At 38.6% G+C, this 22774-nt stretch overlaps 1 protein-coding gene across 3 annotated transcripts in view; it reads right to left on the bottom strand.

Moving 5' to 3' along the window:
- Positions 1 to 1459: 1459 nt before the first annotated feature.
- LOC108715936 (actin-associated protein FAM107A) overlaps positions 1460 to 22774 on the bottom strand; it is an 81585-nt gene continuing 60270 nt past the window's right edge. For 2 of the 3 annotated variants that reach the window (XM_041561830.1, XM_018261512.2), the window contains 3 exons: positions 10125 to 10299; positions 3143 to 3299; positions 1460 to 3050 (listed from right to left, as the gene is read on the bottom strand). In XM_041561830.1, the coding sequence (XP_041417764.1) occupies positions 2937 to 3050; positions 3143 to 3299; positions 10125 to 10299 (446 nt within the window). In that variant the 3' untranslated portion in view covers positions 1460 to 2936. Of the gene's footprint in view, positions 3051 to 3142; positions 3300 to 10124; positions 10300 to 21667; positions 21824 to 22774 lie in introns of those variants that run through there. The other variant, XM_041561831.1, reaches the window with a different exon arrangement.

The raw sequence follows: 22774 nt of genomic DNA, 5'->3' as shown, positions 1-22774 counted from the left end.
TCAAGTTGGACTACAACTCCCAGCATCTTCCTATCAGAGTACAGAGATGGGATCCAGAAAGCTCCAAATCAGGGAAAGGCCTTTTCCCATTGACTCCATTTTAACCAAATAATTTCAGTTTTTAAAAACTATTTCCTTTTTCTGTGTAATAATAAAACAGTAACTTGTACTTGATCCCAACTAAGATATAATTAATCCTTATTGGAAGCAAAACCAGCCTATTGGGTTTATTTAAGGTTTATATGATTTTCTAGTAGACTTAAGGTATTAGGATCCAAATTAAGGAAAGATCCATTATCTGGAAAACCCCAGGTCCTGAGCATTCTGGATAACAGGTCCCATACCTGTAGTAGTTGAACAGGAGTTTAAGGAACAAATAGGCAGAGTTTTGCACCGCAGGCAAGTTGTTCTCACTATTTATTCGTAATATCGACAACAAAACGACATAGAAAAATAGACGGTGTAGGAACCATAAGTAAATAAATATCTGTCGTATTTCCAGGCGGAAGCAGCTCAACCTATTGTGTTAGTACAATCCAATCAATGTCGTTAAGGCTTTTTATCCAAATATTGGCCGTATTCTGTGCCTCAGACACCATTCCCCAGAGTTACCCGAAAAGTCATTCGTATCCCGATTACATTCAGTTGGGTCTCAGTAGCAATATTAGTCATTTAAAGGAACATGTATTAAAGGGTAAATGTCATCAAAATTAAACAAAAAACCTTCCTGGTTCAGTGGAAACAAATATAATTTCATTAGACATATTTTCTGCTTGTTTATTTCCTGGGGCCAATCCACTTCTTCCTGGTCATGTGATGGGAGCTGGGCGGTACCTAAAGAAAAGAGTCACTGGTCCTTTATTGGCTTATCCCACAACACAGCAGTTTCCTGATTGGAGCATTTCTACCTTGCTCAGGTCTTGAGCTCAATCTCAGCCAGAGCACTATCCCAAAGGAGTTGTAAGTTCTCCCCATATCTGTGTGTGTTTCCTCCGGGTACCCCAGTTTTCTCCCACACTCCAAACACATACAGGCAGGCTAATTGTCTCCTGATCAAACTGCCCCTGGTGTTAATATGATAGGGACCTTAGCTCACTGATTGATGGGAATGTGATAGGGACCTTAGATTGTAACCTCACTGGGACAGGGACGGATGGGAATGTGATAGGGACCTTAGATTGTAACCTCACTGGGACAGGGATTTATGGGAATGTGATAGGGACCTTAGATTGTAAGCTCACTGGGGCAGGAACTAATGGGAATGTGATAGGGACTGTAGATTGTAAACTCACTAGGGCAGAAACTAATGGGAATGTGATAGGGACCTTAGATTGTAACCACACTGGGACAGCGACTGATGGGAATGTGATAGGGACCTTAGATTGTAAACTCACTGGGGCAGAAACTAATGGGAATGTGATAGGGACCTTAGATTGTAAGCTCACTGCGGCAGGGACTGAGATAGTGACCTTAGATTGTAACCACACTGGGACAGCGACTGATGGGAATGTGATAGGGACCTTAGATTGTAAGCTTACTGGGGCAGGGACTGAGATAGGGATATTAGATCTTAGGCTCACTGGGACAGTGACTGATGGGAATGTGATATGGACCTTAAATGGTAAACTCACTGGGGCAGGGACTGACGGGAATGTGGTAGAGACCTTAGATTGTAAGATCACTGGGACCAGCGCTGATAGGAATGTTATAGGGACCTTAGATTGCCAGCTCACTGGGGCAGGTACTGATGAAATGTGATAGTGACTTAAGATTGTAAACTCACTGGGACAGAGATTGATGGGAACGGGATAGGGACCTTAGATTGTAAGCTCACTAGGGCAGGAACTAATGGGAATATGATAGGGACCTTAGATTGTAAACTCACTGGGACTGAAGTATAATCTCCACACAGCGCTTCTGAATATGTTGGCGCTATAGAAATAAAGGATAATAAAAATACTCACAGGTTGTAAAGCAATCACAAGCAGTGATGGGTAACACTATTTGTTCTTTTCACATGACAGTGTCCCTTTCCCTTTCTGTGGGTTTGAGCAAAGCTCTTGTATATGTCAGCGACACAATCACCTAAAGGTCCTGGTTGTCTGTATGGGGGTTAATACACGGGGTCTGTATGGGGGTTAATAAACGGGGTCTGTATGGGGGTTAATACATGGGGTCTGTATGGGGGTGATAGAGAGACACAAACAATTATTTCATAGGGTCGTTACCTAAAGAGCAAAATGCATCAGTGACCTGGGGGGCCACCGCGTGGGGTACAATAAGATTAAATACATTTATACCCCAAGTGACACCATTTGACACAATTAAGTGTTGCCGACGGCAACATTATAGCAAACCCGTCAGTTCCCAAAACCAATTCTGCAAGTCCCGCCCAGCAATATGGCCGCCACTTCTCTGGTTGCTCCGCCCCTTCCTGTAAGTCCAGCATTTAAGGCCAACTGGGCTCGGGATAACGAGACGCCAGAGAACAGGAGACGCACTCGTGGGGAATATACAGGCGACCATCTTGGAAAGCGAATTCCCACGGTTACCCACAAACTGCCACTCACTTAGCCGCCATATTGCGAGTTGTTAGTCGCCTCTGAGTTTAGTCGTCAGGAAGTAATTAGGGTTGCCACCTTTTCCGGAAAAAAATACCGGCCTGCCTATATATTTATCTTTTTCCCTATTAATAACATTGGGATCAGCCGTCATTGTTACCGGCCAGGCCTGTAAAATACCGGCCAAGTGGCAACCCTAGACGTAATGCGGCTGCTGCGGTGGCGCTGGGCAGATAGACGGAAAAAGCCACATTTGTCGACACAGAGCCCTAATCTGCGAGGGGGCGGGGCTGAAAGACGTAGCGACAGCGGGTAACAGAGTGCAGGGAGTTACGCAGCAAAGCCTCCTCCATAGAATTATTCATAAGGTCTCAGTTACGCCACTCTCTCCTCGCTGCGCAACATCGTCGTTCTTCTTAACTTCTCCTTTACTTGAACGAATTCTGGCGCTCGTTCCGCCTCCGTCAGCGGCTCTTGGTCTTTCTCAAGCTGGAGGGTCGGAAAGAGCAGAACGTTAGGATTTTAGGCTTTAATATTTTATGATTTTCATGAAGTCATCCAACACTAGGTGGCGCTCTCACCTGCTCCAGCCTCTGCTGTCTCTTTAACAGCTCCTGTTCAAACGGAGACTGGAGTTTCTTTATCTCTTCCTCTTCTTTCTTCTGTTGGAAGATTTTGTCTCTCCGTCGGTGTTCCAGGACTCGCTGCAGCTCCGGCTTCTGCTCAATCCCGACACCTCTAAGAAACACGCAAAGGGTTAAAGGGGTTGTTCACCTTTAAATTAACTGTTAGTAGGATGTAGAGAGGGATATTCTGAGACAATTTGCAATTGGTTTTCATTTTTTATTATTTAGCTTTTTATTCAGCAGCTCTCCAGTTTGCAGTTTTCAATCTGGTTGCTAGGGTAGAAATTCCCCTAGCAACCATGCACTAATTTGAATAAGAGACTGGAATATGAAAAGGAGAGGCCGAGTAAAAAGATGAGTAGTAAAAAATAGCAATATCGATATATATATGTAGCCTTACAGAGCATTTGTTTTTAGATGGGGTCAGTGACCCTTATTTAAAAGCTGTCAGACGAAAAAGACAGATAATTAAAAAACGATAAATAAATAATAAAGACCAATTGAAAAGCTGCTTACAATGTGCCATTCTAGAACATACTAAAAGTAATAGAAAGGTGAACCACCCCTTTAAAGGGGAAGTCAAGTGTGAAATAGAATAAGGCTAGAAATGCTGTATTTTGTATACTAAACATAAACATGAACTTACTGCACCACAAGCCTAATCAAACAAATGATTTATGCTTTCAAAGTTGGCCACAGGGGGTCACCATCTTGTAACTTTGTTATACATCTTTGCAAGACCAAGACTGTGCACATGCTCAGTGAGGTTTGGGCTGCTTAGGGATCGTCATAAATGATCAAAACAGCACAAGTCAAATAATATCTGCCAGAAGCCGATACACAAGACTGATTAATAATCAGAATATACAGACTGCACTGGGTCCTGTGTTGTCATGTAATCTAATGTGGATTTTATAGTTTTTCTATTGTTTAATACAAACTTTCTCCAACTCTGCAGAACCAGTGGCTACAGCAAAATAATCCTCCAAATAGAATCCCAGTTTATCTGTTTAAATCTGGCTCCATGATCTTTGTCCTGCAGCTGGAGTTGGAAACAGTAAAGGGGATGTAAAGGCAAAAATAAAATCCAATACAAATCTCTACACAGTCGCCGACTGCTCTACAGGGAAACAAACAAAGCTGCTTGAGTTCTGCACGGCTGGGAAGTAAGGTGGGGGCTCCCCCTGCTGTTCATAAGTATGATTGTTTCCCTGCAGAGCAGTTAGGGAACATCTGACAATTCCTATCCACAGCAGTAAATGAAGGGAGAATTTCACTGCATACAGTCAGGTTTCTTATAAAAACAGTACTCATTTTTTAATTCCAGTATATTAATATTCATTAAAAAATAAAAAAGTAAAAAAAAAATAGATTTTTTTTTGCCTTTACATGCCCTTTAAAGAAAAATGCCTGGACATTTTCTAGGTGACATTATGCAACTCTGCACTTACAACGCCAAACCCCCAGGAAATAATGAATTGGGCATAAGCAGAGTTTCAAGCGGGACACTGGAGATTTCATCAAATCTCAACCCTCATCCTGTCCCTCCTACACTTCTGCAACCTTCTTGTCACCCAGTCTCCCTTCTTACCCCCTGCATATTATATTAAATAAACAGAACAGACTCAATTAATTTAATTTGACTTGTACTGCACATTTGCCTTTAGTTTTATCCTATGAGGAATGCAAGAGACTCCACTAACTGGATACTGCACTGTGAGGTGGAGAAATGTTTATCTTATTTGTAGCCAAACACTATCACTTATACAGTTCAGTAACACTAGGGGGGTTATTTACTAAACTCCGAATACACGAAATTCCCCAAAATCCGAAAAATATGTGATTTTTTTAAATAAAATCGCACTTTTAAAAAAATTACAAATTTTTTTGGAATTTATTAAACCCCGAGGGCTACAAAGCCCGAATATAAAAACATGGCATCTCAATTGATTTTTGGTTGTGTCGGGGGTTTTGGCCAATTTCACAATGTTTTCTGAGCTTTCGGGTGAAAACTCCGAAAAATTTGGAGATTTCGGGGAAAATTCACGGAAAAATCATGAAAATCTGAGCTTTTCCCGCAAAGCAAATTTTCGGGAAAATGTAATAATAAATAAACCCGAGATCAGAGTTAAAAACCCGAGATCGGAGTTTGTAGCATTCGATATTGAGATAAATTCGGACCTTGATAAATAACCCCCTAGGGGTGCAACTACTGAGGAAGCAGACCCTGCGGCTGCAGGGAGGCCCAGGAGGTATAGGGGGCTCTAATTAATGAGCAATTTCAATATACAGTGGTAAAACAGGACAACCTCTGGATATTTTGGGGGCTCTAAAATGAATTTGCTGTGAGGCCCAGTAATATCTAGTTATGCCACTGACTGTCGCACTATTAACAATTAAGGGGATCCAGGCTATTCTTTACATTGCAGTTCTGTACTTATCCACTAGATGGTGTCAGTGCTGTGAGTGTGATTATGATTCATAATGAGTGGGTTTCTGCTTTGAAAGGATCTTCCAATCATCTCTATTAAATGCCAAAGGGCTTTTCTGCATTTTTAAAGCGATCACATCTGGAGGGATCCCGTTATCATTTAATTACTCACTTTATTGTTTTACCCTCGTTAATAGGTAATGTCATATTCAAGAGCAATGTTTAGGGCTCTCTATTTCATTACTGTCCCTTATATATTTATATATAGTGATCATACCCCCCTTATATATTTATATATAGTGATCATATCCCCCTTATATATTTATATATAGTGATCATATCCCCCTTATATATTTATATATAGTGATCATATCTCCTTATATATTTATATATAGTGATCATACCCCCCTTATATATTTATATATAGTGATCATATCCCCCTTATATATTTATATATAGTGATCATACCCCCCTTATATATTTATATATAGTGATCATATCCCCCTTATATATTTATATATAGTGATCATATCCCCCTTATATATTTATATATAGTAATCATATCTCCTTATATATTTATATATAGTGATCATACCCCCTTATATATTTATATATAGTGATCATATCTCCCTTGAATATTTATATATAGTGATCATATCCCCTTATATATTTATATATAGTGATCATATCCCCTTATATATTGATATCTAGTGATCATATCCCCCTTATATATTTATATATAGTGATCATACCCCCCTTATATATTTATATATAGTGATCATATCCCCCTTATATATTTATATATAGTGATCATATCCCCTTATATATTTATATATAGTGATCATATCCCCCATATATATTTATATATAGTGATCATATCCCCTTATATATTTATATATAGTGATCATATCCCCCTTATATATTTATATCTAGTGATCATATCCCCCTTATATATTTATATATAGTGATCATATCCTCCTTATATATTTATATATATATAGTGATCATATCCCCCTTATATATTTATATATAGTGATCATATCCCCTTATATATTTATATATAGTGATCATATCCCCCATATATATTTATATATAGTGATCATATCCCCTTATATATTTATATATAGTAATCATATCTCCTTATATATTTATATATAGTGATCATACCCCCTTATATATTTATATATAGTGATCATATCTCCCTTGAATATTTATATATAGTGATCATATCCCCTTATATATTTATATATAGTGATCATATCCCCTTATATATTGATATCTAGTGATCATATCCCCCTTATATATTTATATATAGTGATCATACCCCCCTTATATATTTATATATAGTGATCATATCCCCCTTATATATTTATATATAGTGATCATATCCCCTTATATATTTATATATAGTGATCATATCCCCCATATATATTTATATATAGTGATCATATCCCCTTATATATTTATATATAGTGATCATATCCCCTTATATATTTATATCTAGTGATCATATCCCCCTTATATATTTATATATAGTGATCATATCCTCCTTATATATTTATATATATATAGTGATCATATCCCCCTTATATATTTATATATAGTGATCATATCCCCTTATATATTTATATATAGTGATCATATCCCCCATATATATTTATATATAGTGATCATATCCCCTTATATATTTATATATAGTGATCATATCCCCCTTATATATTTATATCTAGTGATCATATCCCCCTTATATATTTATATCTAGTGATCATATCCCCTTATATATTTATATCTAGTGATCATATCCCCCTTATATATTTATATCTAGTGATCATATCCCCCTTATAAATTTATATCTAGTGATCATATCCCCCGTGCTGCTGTCACTTACTGAGCTTAGGGACCCACTCACAATATACAGTACACATAGAATAGAAATGTCACAATATAAGGCTGATTAGTAATTAATACAGATAATTACTACATGGCAGCACAGAAACCAGTGCAATTAGCATCAGAATTGAATAATCAGCAAACCTGTAGCATCAGCTTATATTACAGCCAGGGAAGCTCATTTTCTGCTGGATAATTAGTGACGAGCCCTAAGCTTAGCTTCTCAACAGCCAATCAGAGCCCACTGAGCATGTGAGTGTCACAGACACTTTCCAAGATGGTGACCCCCTGTGACAAGTTTGAAGTCCTGGATCATTGCTGCTATTGACAAGCTACAACTTTAGCCTCGTGCAATAAGTTCACTATAGAAAATATGCCGTTTTTAGCCACATTCATTGTTAGGGGTTAGTTCTCCTTTAAAGATGATGGCACACAGGACATGAAGAGAGAAGCACCAAGAAGTGAATGGGTGGAGGTGGGAGAAGTAATTTGTGATGTTCTCCTCTGGTATAAACACTCCATTTAGTACGGCCTGTTCTCCAGGTTTAAAAGTATGGAAGCTGGGGGTGCTGACAGTTGCAGTTGAACAACAACTAGAGGGACTGTCAGTGGATATTAGTTATCTAGTGCCTCTGTGACCTTGTGTATAAGTATGTGCACAAAGCGAAGTCCTGTGGGAACAAGTGTGATGTATAGAATGGCCGGGCAGAACAAGAGTCGGATATATTAGACGGGGAACAAGCTGAATACAGTGGAAAGGTGAGTTAAAAGACAGGATTCCCTCGTGGCCTCATTACCCAGATTTGTCTCCCCTTTCACGTAACTGTAGCTCTTTGCTTTTGTGCAACACAGGAATTCCACAGATTCGCTGACCTACGAGACACCGCGCTCAGGGACGCTACTGTCGCTTTAAGCTACGTCTTTCCCATCATCCTCTTGGAGAGGGGGTGAGACGATCTCTAGGCCTCTCCAAAAGAATATCCCGAGGTGCAGCAAAGTGCTAAAGGCAGGTCTGTACTTACCTGTACCCAAACACGATGTTGTGTAATGCATGTGCCGTACTTACAGTCTGTATAAAGGAGCATGAATATATAATATATAATAACAATAGTCACATTTTGTGCAGACGTGGGGAGTTTACTATTTGTCAGGGATTCAGAGACAATTCAGAATAAGAGCAATAGTCTCATAAGACATATAGCAGGACCTTTTAGGGCAGAGGCACACGCTCAGATTCGGGGAGATTTAGTCGCCTGCTGATAAATCGCCTCTTCTTCAGGAGCGACCAATCTCCCCAAACGGCCTCCCGCCGACTAGAATGAAAATCGCCAGCAGGGTGGCAATCAATGCACTTTGTTTTCCAAAGTCGCCTCACAGGGAAACTTCGGGCGACTTCAGAAAACGGCCATCCTGCCAGCGATTTACATTTTAGCCCGACGGGAGGCAGTTCGGGAACATTAGTTGCCCCAAAGGAGAGGAGATTTGTCACATTTGATTTAGCAAAATAATCTTGGAGAAATAAGAAAGCTCAGCTCAGGGAGGCCCAACATAACCACCGCATTTGCTCTCAGTAACCTCAGGCAGTCGCTCCTCAGTTTATGCTGTAGAAGGAGCTGGGAAGGGAGGGATCTACCACAGAGAAGACCTCACAGTCTTGGCCCCCCTGTCTCAACCCTCATATTTGGGGGGGGTCTACTGTATGGCAGTTACCTCTTTGGTGTTACCCTTAAGATATTTCCTTGCTGGCAAAATTTGTTCTGGGAAATAGGGATGCACCGAATCCACTATTTTGGATTTGGACGAACCCCCGAATTCTTCGCAAAAGATTCGGCTGAATACCGAACAAAATCTTAATTTGCATACACAAATTAAGGGTGGGAAGGGGAAAAAAACGTTTACTTCCTTGTTTTGTGACAAAAAGTCACACAATTTCCCTCCCCGCCCCTAATTTGCATATGCAAATTAGGATTCTGATTCGGTTTGGCCGGGCAGAAGGATTCGGCCGAATTCAAATCCTGCTGAAAAAGACCGAATCCTGGCCAAATCCTGAACTGAATCCTGGATTAGGGGCATCCCTACTGGGAAATAGAGCAGCAGCCAATAAATGATCTGTATTTAATGGTTTCACGTATCCATACGGCTGTAAAACTATATAAAAATATAGTCCATAAACTGAGCAGCTTCCCTGGATGTGATTTGTACAGTCCTATGTTACAGTCAAAGCAGCCTGTGCTGAAATGAAACCAGTGATATTTAAATGGAAACACACCATTACCATCTAAATGTCCCATTTAAATATCACTGGTTGTACAGAATATCCCTAGCCTATGATTAAGTGCCCACAAGGCATGAAACGCGTTAGGCCATCTTTTGAGATGTTCCTTTTTGCGGAATAAACCTTTTTTATTTAAATCATATTTTGGAGTGAAGTCCAGTTTTCATGCCAGCCTACTCTCGAATCGTATTTGTATAACATTACCTCCCTAAACTGAAGGTCTGGGGCTTGAGCACCTATTGGTAACTGTACCTTACTGCTCACCCGTTCACTATTTTGGATACTATTCCCCCTTTCCCTTCATCTACCGCTTATTAAATTCTGCAATAAAGGAGTCTCACCTCCTGTGGTTCATCAGCAGCTCTCGTTGGAGTTCCTGGTGGCTTCTGGAGGCTTTCACCGGATTAAGGATCTTCTTGGGCTTGATTAGTTCAGGATTCCCATCAAGATAATCCGGATGGGTGAGGATACTCCCAATATCCGGCGGCTCTCTCTGTAGCTCCGAGTACATGGAAGCTGTGGAGAGTAAGAAGTCGTTAGGGGGAATTTCCGGGGCAATGGCAGAATCAATGGAGCACCACAATAAATATACAAGTGTAGAACCATGTACTTAAACTACAGCTTTACATTTGCCCTGGTCTCCATACAGCAGGAACCAGTAATTATGCAGCCCACTCCAGGTCTATTATCCGGATAACCATTATAGCCAGATGAAAGGCCAAGCAGCAAGGAACAAAATAAATACAGTTACCTGGTAGCGGAAGTGGATCAAGTTCTACCATTTGATCAAGTCATTTAAGCTCAGGAATGAGAACTGAATTAAGATGCCCTAGGACTAATACTACAGTGCTAGATTTTCTGCATTAAATGACTCTCCAATCTCATGAGTCCAATGCAATCAGTCCTACTTGGGTCACCCAAAATATAATTCTGCACAGGGAGCCACATATTTGTATATATTGGTGTTAGTGGGAAGAGCTATGGTTATTCTCATAGGACACTTGGCCTATTCACCAGTATTTTTGAGCTGGTGGACAAGGGCCCGTATGTGGCCATGCCGGCTGTCATTTGCTTTCATGGAAACCGCCAGTTGAGAACATCCCATGGGGCAGATTTACTAAAGGGCGAAGTGACTAACGCTGGCGACGATTCGCCATCTTTACCGCTTTTAGGCACTTTGCCGATTTATTAACAGGCGCTAGAGAAAGAGACAGATGCTAGCGCTCATTCACACTCTGTCACCAGGCGAATGGACGTTACTCCGCAAATTCACATGATGCGGATTTTACTGAACGTTATCTCTTTCGCCAGACTTGCCTTCACCAGCTCAGACCAGGAGCATTGGAGCCCTCATTCTTCTGTCACTTTCATCATATTTTTTAGTGGAAAAATTCCCAAAAAACGGGTAACTGGGTTCCCCCTACATTTTCTAACATATGGAACATTTAGGGGCCGATTCACTAACTTCGAGTGAAGGATTCGAAGTAAAAAAACTTTGAATTTCGAAGTATTTTTTGGGCTACTTCAACCATCGAATGGGCTACTTCGACCTTCGACTTCAAATCGAAGGATTTGAAGTAAAAATCGTTCGACTATTCGACCATTCGATAGTCGAAGTACTGTCTCTTTAAAAAAAACTTTGACCCCCTAGTTCGCCATCTAAAAGCTACCGAAGTCAATGTTAGCCTATGGGGAAGGTCCCCATAGGCTTGCCTAACTTTTTTTGATGGAAGGATATTCCTTCGATCATTGGATTTAAATCCTTTGAATCGTTCGATTCGAAGGATTTAATCGTTCGATCAAAGGAATAATCCTTCGATCGTACTATCTGCGCTAAATCCTTCGACTTTGATATTCGAAGTCGAAGGATTTTAGTTCCTAGTCGAATATCGAGGGTTAATTAACCCTCGATATTCGACCCTTAGTGAATCAGCCCCTAACTATACAGTGGGCTCATGTGTAGGGCAATATAATAACTCTATTGTCTTTATTAAGGTTCCCTGGACGTGTGTAATGTAATGTATTTGCTGCAACATATACGTCCATTCAACTTTATCATTTGTATATGCAAATTAGCGAAGACCTCGAACGAAGTTGCTCTGGGCATAATTGAACACTAGCGCATCTTCCCTTTCATTGCTGAAGTAACGCCAGTGAAAATTCGCCAGCGTCCGGCGAAGTGTTGCGATGGCTGCGAAGCCGTCGATGGGGGATTTTCTCCGCTTTATAAATTTACATCCATGTGTCTCCAGAGGTTAGAAATAAAAAAAGGAGATAAAGCAGTTGGACAAAAAAGTCCACCATTGCTTCTCTATATTCCGAGCCTTTAGCCTTTTAACCTGCAACCAAATTTGTGGACATTCGATCTGACTTAGACAGAACCCATGTGAACGCAAGACTTACCCAAAGACAGGGTCACCTAATTACTTATTAGAGGTTTACAATGGCTTCCGGTCCAAGAGTTTTTCATATTATACTTTGCAATTTCCGTCTAAGTAACAACCATAAATTACTACAGACTCGTAGAGCTTGGGTTTGCCTGGTACCTTCTACTTTCCTATAAACCATCTCACATTTTCACACTACGGATGCACTAAATCCACTATTTTGGATTCAGCCGAACCCCCAAATTCAGCCTGAACTGAATCCGAACACTAATTTGCATATGCAAATCAGTGAGGGGGAAAGAGAAGATGTGAGCCAGAAAGATATAATCTACTGAGCATAGAAGATCAACACTACGGCCCATGTTTATCAAATGGTCAAATTTAGAATTGAAAAAAACTTCGAAATTCTAATTCAAAAAGACCAACTGAAATTAAGTCGAAGTTTTTTTGGGGTCGAACAAGTCCGTATTCGCCCGAATTCAAATTGTTCGAATCGAATTAATAGCGTAATCGATCTAATTCAATTCAAAGTTTTTCCAAAAAAAAATTCAATTTTTCAAAGTCCACCAATTGAATCCAAGTAGGTTCTAGGAGGTCCCCGATAGGCTAAAACAGCAATTCAGCAGGTTTTAGATGGTGAATGGTCGAAGTCGAATTTTTAAAGAGACAGTACATGATAAATTTTAATATTCAAATTTTTAAATTTTTTTCAAATTTGCATCGAATTTGGACTATTCCCCCTAGTCGAAGTACACAAAAAATAGCTCGAAATTCTAATTCTTTTCATTAGAAAATTCACCTCAACCTTTGATAAATCTGCCCCTACGTTATCAAGAGCAACAACAGTAAAACCAGAAAGTCCCGGAAGGGCTAATAATCAACAGACCTCGATAGGTTTTATAAAATACTGCTAAAGAGCAGCACGAGACAGCAGGTAGACAGCCACAGCCCTTTGTGGTGCACCAATACGCATTATTTATCGATTGATGCTAATATTCCAACACTGAGAGCTTTAGCATTTCATCTACTTCTAACCTAAGTACAGTATATTTGTTATAGTTAGTCCAAAGTACTGCTGCATACTGACAAAGTGTATCTACTTTTTAGTTGTGCAATTTTATTGGCTCAAACAAAGTAGACGAAGGCTTACCCATGGCAGGTTGGGTAATGCGCTGTTCGGCACCTGATCCGAAAGGAAGGAATAGAGGGGTTGAGCACTTCAACATTGAGTGGAATTGCAGCTTATAATGTCATTCCATAACATAATCGTGATCCCTTGCCCACTACAGATGTCAGACTTACCAGCCTATAATTGCCAGGCTGAGACCGTCATTTCTTTTTAAACACTAGCTTCTCTAAAATACATTGGTATCACTCCAAATAAAAGGGAGTTTGAGGCCTATATAGTGCTTTCCATCAGGTCTCGGGGTACCATGTCCATCACTGACATGTTATTTGAGCTAAGCCATCTGTACTACTACAGAGTAAAACCTGTAACACTGGCTCCTCTTTTGTATGTACTGAAGAAATGAATTAGCACATGTTGCTTTTTAGAGTACTTTGTAACTAGAATATTTACATTTTTTATTGGCAAATGAAAGTCAAAGGAAAGTAATAATTGACTGGTGGTGCAGATTTGTTATAACCCTGGAACCAGGGTACTTTCCAGTTAGAACTGTGCCACCATCTCCATTCACTCCAGTGGTCTGTTCAAGTTCATGTGCAGTATCGTGTCTTCAGAGATTGGCACTTGCACAGTATACAGTAAAAGTAGAAATGTAATAGAGCGCAGTAAGGGAGCACTGGCAAATGATGGAGCGTTGGAGCTCGCAGGAAAAGTACTCCATGACAATGTGTTTTTCTGCACAGAGAAGCAAATTGTCAGCCCAGGTGATTACCACTTTCCTTGTCCTCTAACAGAACCACATTAAAACTTTCATTTTTTTTATATTAATACTGACATTGCTGCCCCAGAGGCTTCTGGGAGAAATACCATTTAGGTCTATTCCGGCACAAATAGTCTACATGCCCCTCTCATGCTTCATGCCCCTACTGATCAGGAGTTGGTTAAAGTTTCTTAAGACAGTGGATGTTTGTAGGAGACAATAGTTAAAACATTTGTATTCGCCCCGTTCATGTTTCTCAAATAGCCTCTCTGGAATCCATCTGGGTTTCGTTTCTTCGGTCAAAGAAAGTCGGGTTTTGTCTCCAAGCTCATTTTCAATGGTCTGAGTGAATTTGTCAAAGATGATGGAGGTTCTGGCCTCGTTAGAAAGGAACGATTCTGGCCATCTGCCCGGGGAGAAAGGGAGCTTTCTCATGGGATTTGCTAAGCAGATTGGTTCTGCCTGTGCAACATGCTGGGAAACAATGACAGTGAGAAAGTGACAGTGAGAAAGTGACAGTGAGAAAGTGACAGTGAGAAAGTGGCAGTGAGAAAGTGCTCCACTTGTTGCTTCTTCTCAAGGGCTTTTCCACTGGAGCCTTCCTCCTGTATTGTCTAAGGGAAACAATATTGCAACACCCATAATTTTATATTTTAATATATACAGGTATGGGATCTGTTATCCGGATGCACAGTATCCAGAATTACAGGAAGGCCATCTTCCACAGACTCTATTTTATCCAAATAATCCAAATTTTTAAAAATAAAATGGAGTCTGTGGGGTATCCTTTTTCTGCGTAATAATAAAACAGTCGCTTGTACTTGATCCCAACTAAGATATAATTAATCCTTATTGGAAGCAAAACCAGCCTATTGGGTTTATTTGGGGGCCGATTCACTAACTTCGAGTGAAGGATTCGAAGTTAAAAAAATTCGAATTTCGAAGTTTTTTTTGGGCTACTTCGACCATCGAATGGGCTACTTCGACCAAGGAGGAGTGAAGGATTCGAAGTAAAAATCGTTCGACTATTCAACCATTCGATAGTCAAAGTACCGTCTCTTTAAAAAAAACTTCGACCCCCTATTTTGCCATCTAAAAGCTACCGAAGTCAATGTTAGCCTATGGGGAAGGTCCCCATAGGCTTGGCTAACTTTTTTTGATCGAAGGATATTCCTTCGATCGTTGGATTAAAATCCTTCGAATCGTTCGATTCAAAGGATTTTATCGTTCGATCGAAAGGAATTATCCTTCGATCGAACTATCTGCGCTAAATCCTTCGACTTCGATATTCGAAGTCGAAGGATTTTAATTCCTAGTCGAATATCGAGGGTTAATTAACCCTCGATATTCGACCCTTAGTGAATCGGCCCCTTAATGTTTATATGATTTTCTAGTACAGATATGGCATCCGTTTTCCAGAACGCTTGGGACCTGGGGTTTTCCAGATAACTGATCTTTCTGTAATTTGGATCTTCAAACCTTAAGTCTACTAAAAAATCATTAAATAAACCCAAAAGGCTGGTTTTACTTCCAATAAGGATTAATTATATCTTAGTTGGGATCAAGCACAATGTACTTGTATTATTTGGATAAAATGGAGACTATGAGAGACAGCCTTTCCTTAATTTCGAGCTTTCTGGATAATGGGTTTCCTGATAACAGGTCAAAGTCAAAGGATTCGAAGTATTTCATCCATCGATCGAACGATTTTTCTTCGACTTCAAAAAACGTAGATAAATGCTCTAGAAGGTCCCCATAGGCTACCATAGCACTTCGGCAGGTTTAATTTGGCGAAGTATTGAAGTTTTTTTAAAGAGACAGTACCTCGATTACTGAATGGTCGAATATTCGAACGATTTTACTTCGAATTTGAAGTCGTAGTATCCTATTCGATGGTTGAAGTAGCCAAAAAAATTACTTTGAATTTCAAATTTTTTTACTTCCACTTTAACCCTTGATAAATCTGCCCAAATGTCTCTGTGATGGAAAATAGAGAGCTACATTACAATCCCAGATACTTTACAGGATGGACAAGAAAGTAATTCATACCTACCAACATTTTGGAAATAGAAAGAGGGACAAAACGATTTGCCGCAGCTCATTTTTATTCACCACACCTATTTTGTGGCAACACCCCCAATTACCATGTTCATTTTACAAAATTTGGCAGGTTATGAAAGTTTGAACACATTTCTGTAGATTTTATGTGTTATTACAGTTTTGCTAATGAAGGTGAATTGCCCTTTAAGTTTCAAGTCAGTTTCCCCAAGAGACCTGTTTATCTTAAATTGTTACATGTTTCTTTGCTTATCTTAAATTGTTACAAATGTATCTAAATGGACCTGCCACAACTTTGCCACAAACTTTGAAATTTTTTCTGGCTGTTCAGTGCAGGAGATCAAAGAGAAAGTTGGGACATTTCAGTAACAATCCGGGACTGCAGGCGGAGCTATGGAAATCAGGACTGTCCTGTGAAAAACAGGACACTTGGGAGGTATGTTAATTGAGCAATATATGCCTCCTGTGCATTCTGTTGCATTCAGCCCTGGAGAGAAAACCATTGAAATTAAGAAGAATAACTATTTCCCAAACCAGAACCTAATCACATACCTGTGTTATACACACACACTAGCCCTATGCTTAGCAATGCATTGTCTCAAAAACATAAAAAATTATTTGTGCACCAAAAAAAAAAAAAAAAAGATTCTGCTGAGAGAATGAGTTGACTGGGAATTCCATTAAAAGTCACTGCTCTAAGTTTTTGAATTTTTGCCTGTGATACATGCCTCTCCCATTGACTTATACAGGACCTCGACAGGTCTGAGATGGCGAATATTCAGATTCGGGCTTTTAGCAGTATAAAAAAATAGATTTCTTTTTTTTAAATTTTTTGCAAAACTTTGTCTGATTTGTTCTTTTACTTTTTTTTTTTTACTTTTATTTAATAGTGGCAGTTCAGAAGATTGCAATGTCTGATTATTTGTCTGATACAAGGGTAAAATCTGCACGTCTATGGCCAGTTTAAGACTAGCATTCAATAATAAAAATCCAAGTCCCACTGCAACACTTCCAGTTTCATTGAGTAGGAGAATCAATAGCCTGTCAGAAAGCAGTTCCATTTTGAAGTACTGGCTCCTTCTGAAACACATGACCCGGCAATATTTACAATATGAACAGTAAAAAAATATTTACTTCTTGGTTCAAGAATTACATTTTATATAGTAGAGTGAATTATTGCAGTTTAATCGGTGTTATTTAGAAATAAAAAGTACACCATAGAAATCATGACAGAATCCCTTTTTTTAATGTTTAAATTATTTTTTAAACAGATGCACGGATATACAAATTACTGAAACACTCCTTATCCAGAAAACCCCAGGCTCCAAGCATTCTGGATAACAGGTTCCATAGCTGTATCTTATAAAACTATGGAAAAGTTTAAATGAACACATACTGTAAAGTTGCTTAGAATGAAGAAGTTGCAGACTTGCTCTGATTGCTCCAGTGAACAAGTCTCAGAGCGGGGTTATATCATATAGAATATACTGTATATATATCATATAGAATATACTGTATATATATCATATAGAATATACTGTATATAGATCATATAGAATATACTGTATATATATCATATAGAATATACTGTATATATATCATATAGAATATACTGTAAATATATCATATAGAATATACTGTATATACATCATATAGAATATACTGTAAATATATCATATAGAATATACTGTAAATATATCATATAGAATATACTGTAAATATATCATATAGAATATACTGTATATATATCATATAGAATATACTGTAAATATATCATATAGAATATACTGTAAATATATCATATAGAATATACTGTATATATATCATATAGAATATACTGTAAATATATCATATAGAATATACTGTATATATATCATATAGAATATACTGTATATAGATCATATAGAATATACTGTAAATATTTCATATAGAATATACTGTAAATATATCATATAGAATATACTGTATATATATCATATAGAATATATTGTAAATATATCATATAGAATATACTGTAAATATATCATATAGAATATACTGTATATATATCATATAGAATATACTGTAAATATATCATATAGAATATACTGTATATATATCATATAGAATATACTGTATATAGATCATATAGAATATACTGTAAATATTTCATATAGAATATACTGTAAATATATCATATAGAATATACTGTATATATATCATATAGAATATACTGTAAATATATCATATAGAATATACTGTAAATATATCATATAGAATATACTGTATATATATCATATAGAATATACTGTAAATATATCATATAGAATATACTGTATATACATCATATAGAATATACTGTAAATATATCATATAGAATATACTGTAAATATATCATATAGAATATAATGTATATATATCATATAGAATATACTGTATATATATCATATAGAATATACTGTAAATATATCATATAGAATATACTGTATATATATCATATAGAATATACTGTATATATATCATATAGAATATACTGTAAATATATCATATAGAATATACTGTATATATATCATATAGAATATACTGTATATATATCATATAGAATATACTGTAAATATATCATATAGAATATACTGTATATACATCATATAGAATATACTGTAAATATATCATATAGAATATCCTGTAAATATATCATATAGAATATAATGTATATATATCATATAGAATAAAGCTGGAATCCTGCAGAAAACGAAGAGGCAGCGGGCGATTTCTCTCCAATACACAGTGACATTCCAAAGGCTGCCGGCGCTAACAGGTGACTGAAGGAAGGAGCAGGTAGGCGGCAGTTAGTTCAGTAATTATCTGGCAGTTTATGTAGATATAACATGGGAGGAACATTTATCTTGATAACATGGGAGGAATGGATCTGAGGTGACAGGTGGGCTGAGCTGCACAAATATTCTCCGGCACAGGGAAAGGTACAAAACTGTCAGATTCTAATGTAATGATCCCAAATTTGCCCATAAACAGCCACCAGCAATCTGATTGTCTGATGAGACAAATGCTTAACAGTAAACAGCCATGCACAGAAATATTAAATTGCAATGGTTTTATCCAGCCCAATGAGCAGATCTGAAAATCTGCAGCATTAAGAATGGGTGGGTCTGTCAGACACATGTCAACCAGTATGGCAGCTCCCATCCTACCAACCAACTACATCTCTCAGCTGAAGGCAGTGTTATTGCTCCTTCCTTATGGACAACTAAACACTTTCTCACTCCGCTGCTAAAATGGAACTGGAGTTTATCCGATTCCCACGCTGCTGAGACACCTGTATATCCCAATGGCTCTTCACCCCATACAGGTGTCTACTGATACACCCGGTGTCATTAATAACTGTCCAACTGAGAACTGCACCACTTACTGGGAAACACCTCGGCTAACAATCTCCTGCCTGAACACACAGAACTCATTCCTAAGCAACAAATCTGAAGGTCAGTTAGGGGGAGATTTGGGGTGAGTGCTTATTTGTACCCTGGGTACCCCTGGAACTATAGCAGGGTGACACCCCAATGTTTCTATATATCTGTAACCTTGTTATGAGCTAAGGGGGCCCAGTCTGAAGGTCAGTTAGGGGGAGATTAGGGGTGAGTGTTTATTTGTACCCTGGGTACCCCTGGAATTATAGCAGGATGACTGTTACAATGTTTCTATATATCTGTAACCTTGTTATGATCTAAGGGGGCCCAGCCTGAAGGTCAGTTAGGGGGAGATTTGGGATGAGTGTTTATTTGTACCCTGGGTACCCCTGGAACTATAGCAGGGTGACACCCCAATGTTTCTATATATCTGTAACCTTGTTATGATCTAAGGGGGCCCAGCCTGAAGGTCAGTTAGGGGGAGATTTGGGATGAGTGCTTATTTGTGCCCTGTGTTCCTGTGAGGAACCGAAATTTAATTAACCTTATTTTTTTCACTATATCAAACGTTTGAGTCTTCATGCAAATCCTGTGAGTGCCGGTACCAAGTGAAGTCCTTATATATATATATATAAATATATACTGTGCTATACAACATAACCTCTGGCTCATTTACAACTTGCCTTGAAGCATTATACTGTAAGTCACCTGCTCAATCACAGCAAACAGACACGATCATAAGATCCCAACACATAATGTAGCGGCAGCGCAGTATAATGATCGCTGCAGAGAGTGCAGAGTTCTACACAGAGTTAGAAATTCTCTGAATCCAGGGATTGCTTTTCAGAATTGGCCAAACGGCAGGATTTTCAGTAAAATCCGGTTTCAGACGTCTGAATGCAGCTTTCCTGGGAGGTCTCTGAACACCCGAGTCACTGCACATAGGTGCTACAGACATTGCTAAACCCCCAAATCTGAGTCCCCACCAGATAGAGGCTCACAGGGCATGCTGGGAGATGGTGATACAAAAAACAACTGGAAGGCCACAGCTTGTTTTACTTTCTAATATTAAATGATAGAGTCAGACTCGGACTAATCCCACTAATTGCCCCTAATCACAACACACGCTATGATTAGACTAATGTCAATGCCCCCCACTACCCCGCGCCCAATTCAGGAATCGGAGTGTCGCTGACATCTCGTTGCTGGAATCCCTGACCCCGTTAAACAGGCCAAGGTTCTGATTTTGAATCAAAGGCTCAAAGTTGAATAGTGTCTAACTTTAAAGGACAAGTTAACCCAAAAACAACACAGTGCACATTCTTTGTGTTAACATTTCCTTTCTGACATATAAACCGAAATAAAACCTCATTCAAAATTCATCATTTTTTGCCGTTGTTTTCTCAAACCTGTTGCTATAAGGTTGCTAGGGCTCAGTCATGCTAGGAACCAGGTATAATTCAACATAAAACAAAGCACTATGAAAAACATTGTTTCCATTTCTTGCGGCTGGAAGGTACAATAACCTACACTCTCCAACTGATCCGCCCACCGACAGAGAGGGTACTAGGGGCCACACACCCCGTTCTAGTGGTTCATGTATAGGAACAACTACATTTCCCATCAGCTATTGGACAGCGCTGCAGAATATGTTTGCTCTTTATAACGACATATATTTATGACATTAATAATAATAATCCTTTGTAATAATAATATGAAAATAATTATAATATATATAATAATATGAAGTAGCATTGGAAAATGTCTGAATTCAGTTTAAAAGAAAATATTTGTTAAAACAAATGGACCTGTGTCTTTTGGCTGCAGAGAGGCCACGTTTCCCTGGAGCTCCAGAGGGAGGGTTGAGTAAACGTGTTGTAAGTCTATAGGCAGCTTTACTACAGCGGCTCTATGTACACAGCAGTATAATCTGGATTTATACCCGCGGTTTCTGACACCACTCATAATAGTCAGCCAAAGCCTCACTGTAAACAAGTCAATTTACAGCTCACGGGCCGACAGTTACACAAACTGGCGACTCACAGGGGACACAGCCTGACAGCTTGGGAATGGGGGGCAACTAACTAACTAACTAATTAACACAGCAGTGGCGCATAACTGATGTACAAGGGAAAGTAAATGCACATCTCACCTGCAGCCCTTTGGATCCTGTTGTACTACAACTCCCAGCATCCCCTGAGAAGGGCCAGCAGTTCAGGACAAGCTTTATAGGACAGACACATATACAGAAATGTCTACAACAGATGCTGTACATACACTGATTGTGTGAACAGATACTGAAGCTTATCCTCCGGACAACTAAATACTGTTATAGGATAAAGAAAACAGACTAGGAGTATAGAGGTTGATTGTGGAGATGAAGAATAATAGTACTGGGTGTGGCCCCTGGTCTAAGGTTTTTGGGTGGGTCCCTGGTGTCCCAGTCCGACACTGGTTACATAGGTGATTCACAGAATGTCAGGTATACTGATACTGTAGCCCAACAGAAAAAAAAAACTATTTTTTTACATAGATAGAGACAGATAGACAGCCAGAGATAGATAGATAGATAGACAGACAGACAGACAGACAGACAGACAGACAGACAGATGATAGATAGATAGATAGATAGATAGATAGATAGATAGATAGATAGATAGATAGATAGATAGATAGATAGATAGATAGATAATAGATAGAGATATATATTTAGAGAGAGATAGATTTGATTTGATAGAGAGAGAGAGAGAGAGAGAGAGAGAGAGAGAGAGAGAGAGAGAGAGAGAGAGATTTTTGGAGAGAGAGAGAGAGAGAGAAAGAGAGAGATATATTTAGAGAGATATTTAGAGAGAGAGAGAGATAGATATTTAGAGAGAGATATATATATTTAGACATAGAGATAGATATTTAGAGAGAGAGAGAGAGGGGGAGAGAGAGAGAGAGAGAGAGAGAGAGAGATTTAGAGAGAGCGATATTTAGAGAGAGAGAGAGAGAGATATTTAGAGAGAGAGAGAGAGAGAGAGAGATATTTAGAGAGAGAGAGAGATAGATATTTAGAGAGAAAGAGATAGAGATAGATATTTAGAGAGAGAGATAGAGAGAGAGAGAGAGATAGATATTGAGAGAGAGAGAGATAGATATTTAGAGAGAGAGAGATATTTAGAGAGAGAGATAGATATTTAGAGAGAGAGATAGAGAGATATTTAGAGAGATAGAGAGATAGATATTTAGAGAGAGAGAGATTTTTAGAGAGAGAGAG

The sequence above is a fragment of the Xenopus laevis genome, chromosome 4S, assembly GCF_017654675.1.
Source record: "Xenopus laevis strain J_2021 chromosome 4S, Xenopus_laevis_v10.1, whole genome shotgun sequence".
Lineage (NCBI taxonomy): Eukaryota > Metazoa > Chordata > Amphibia > Anura > Pipidae > Xenopus > Xenopus laevis.
The sequence above is the reverse complement of the archived record's forward strand: the minus strand, read 5'-3'. Positions and strand labels throughout refer to the sequence as shown.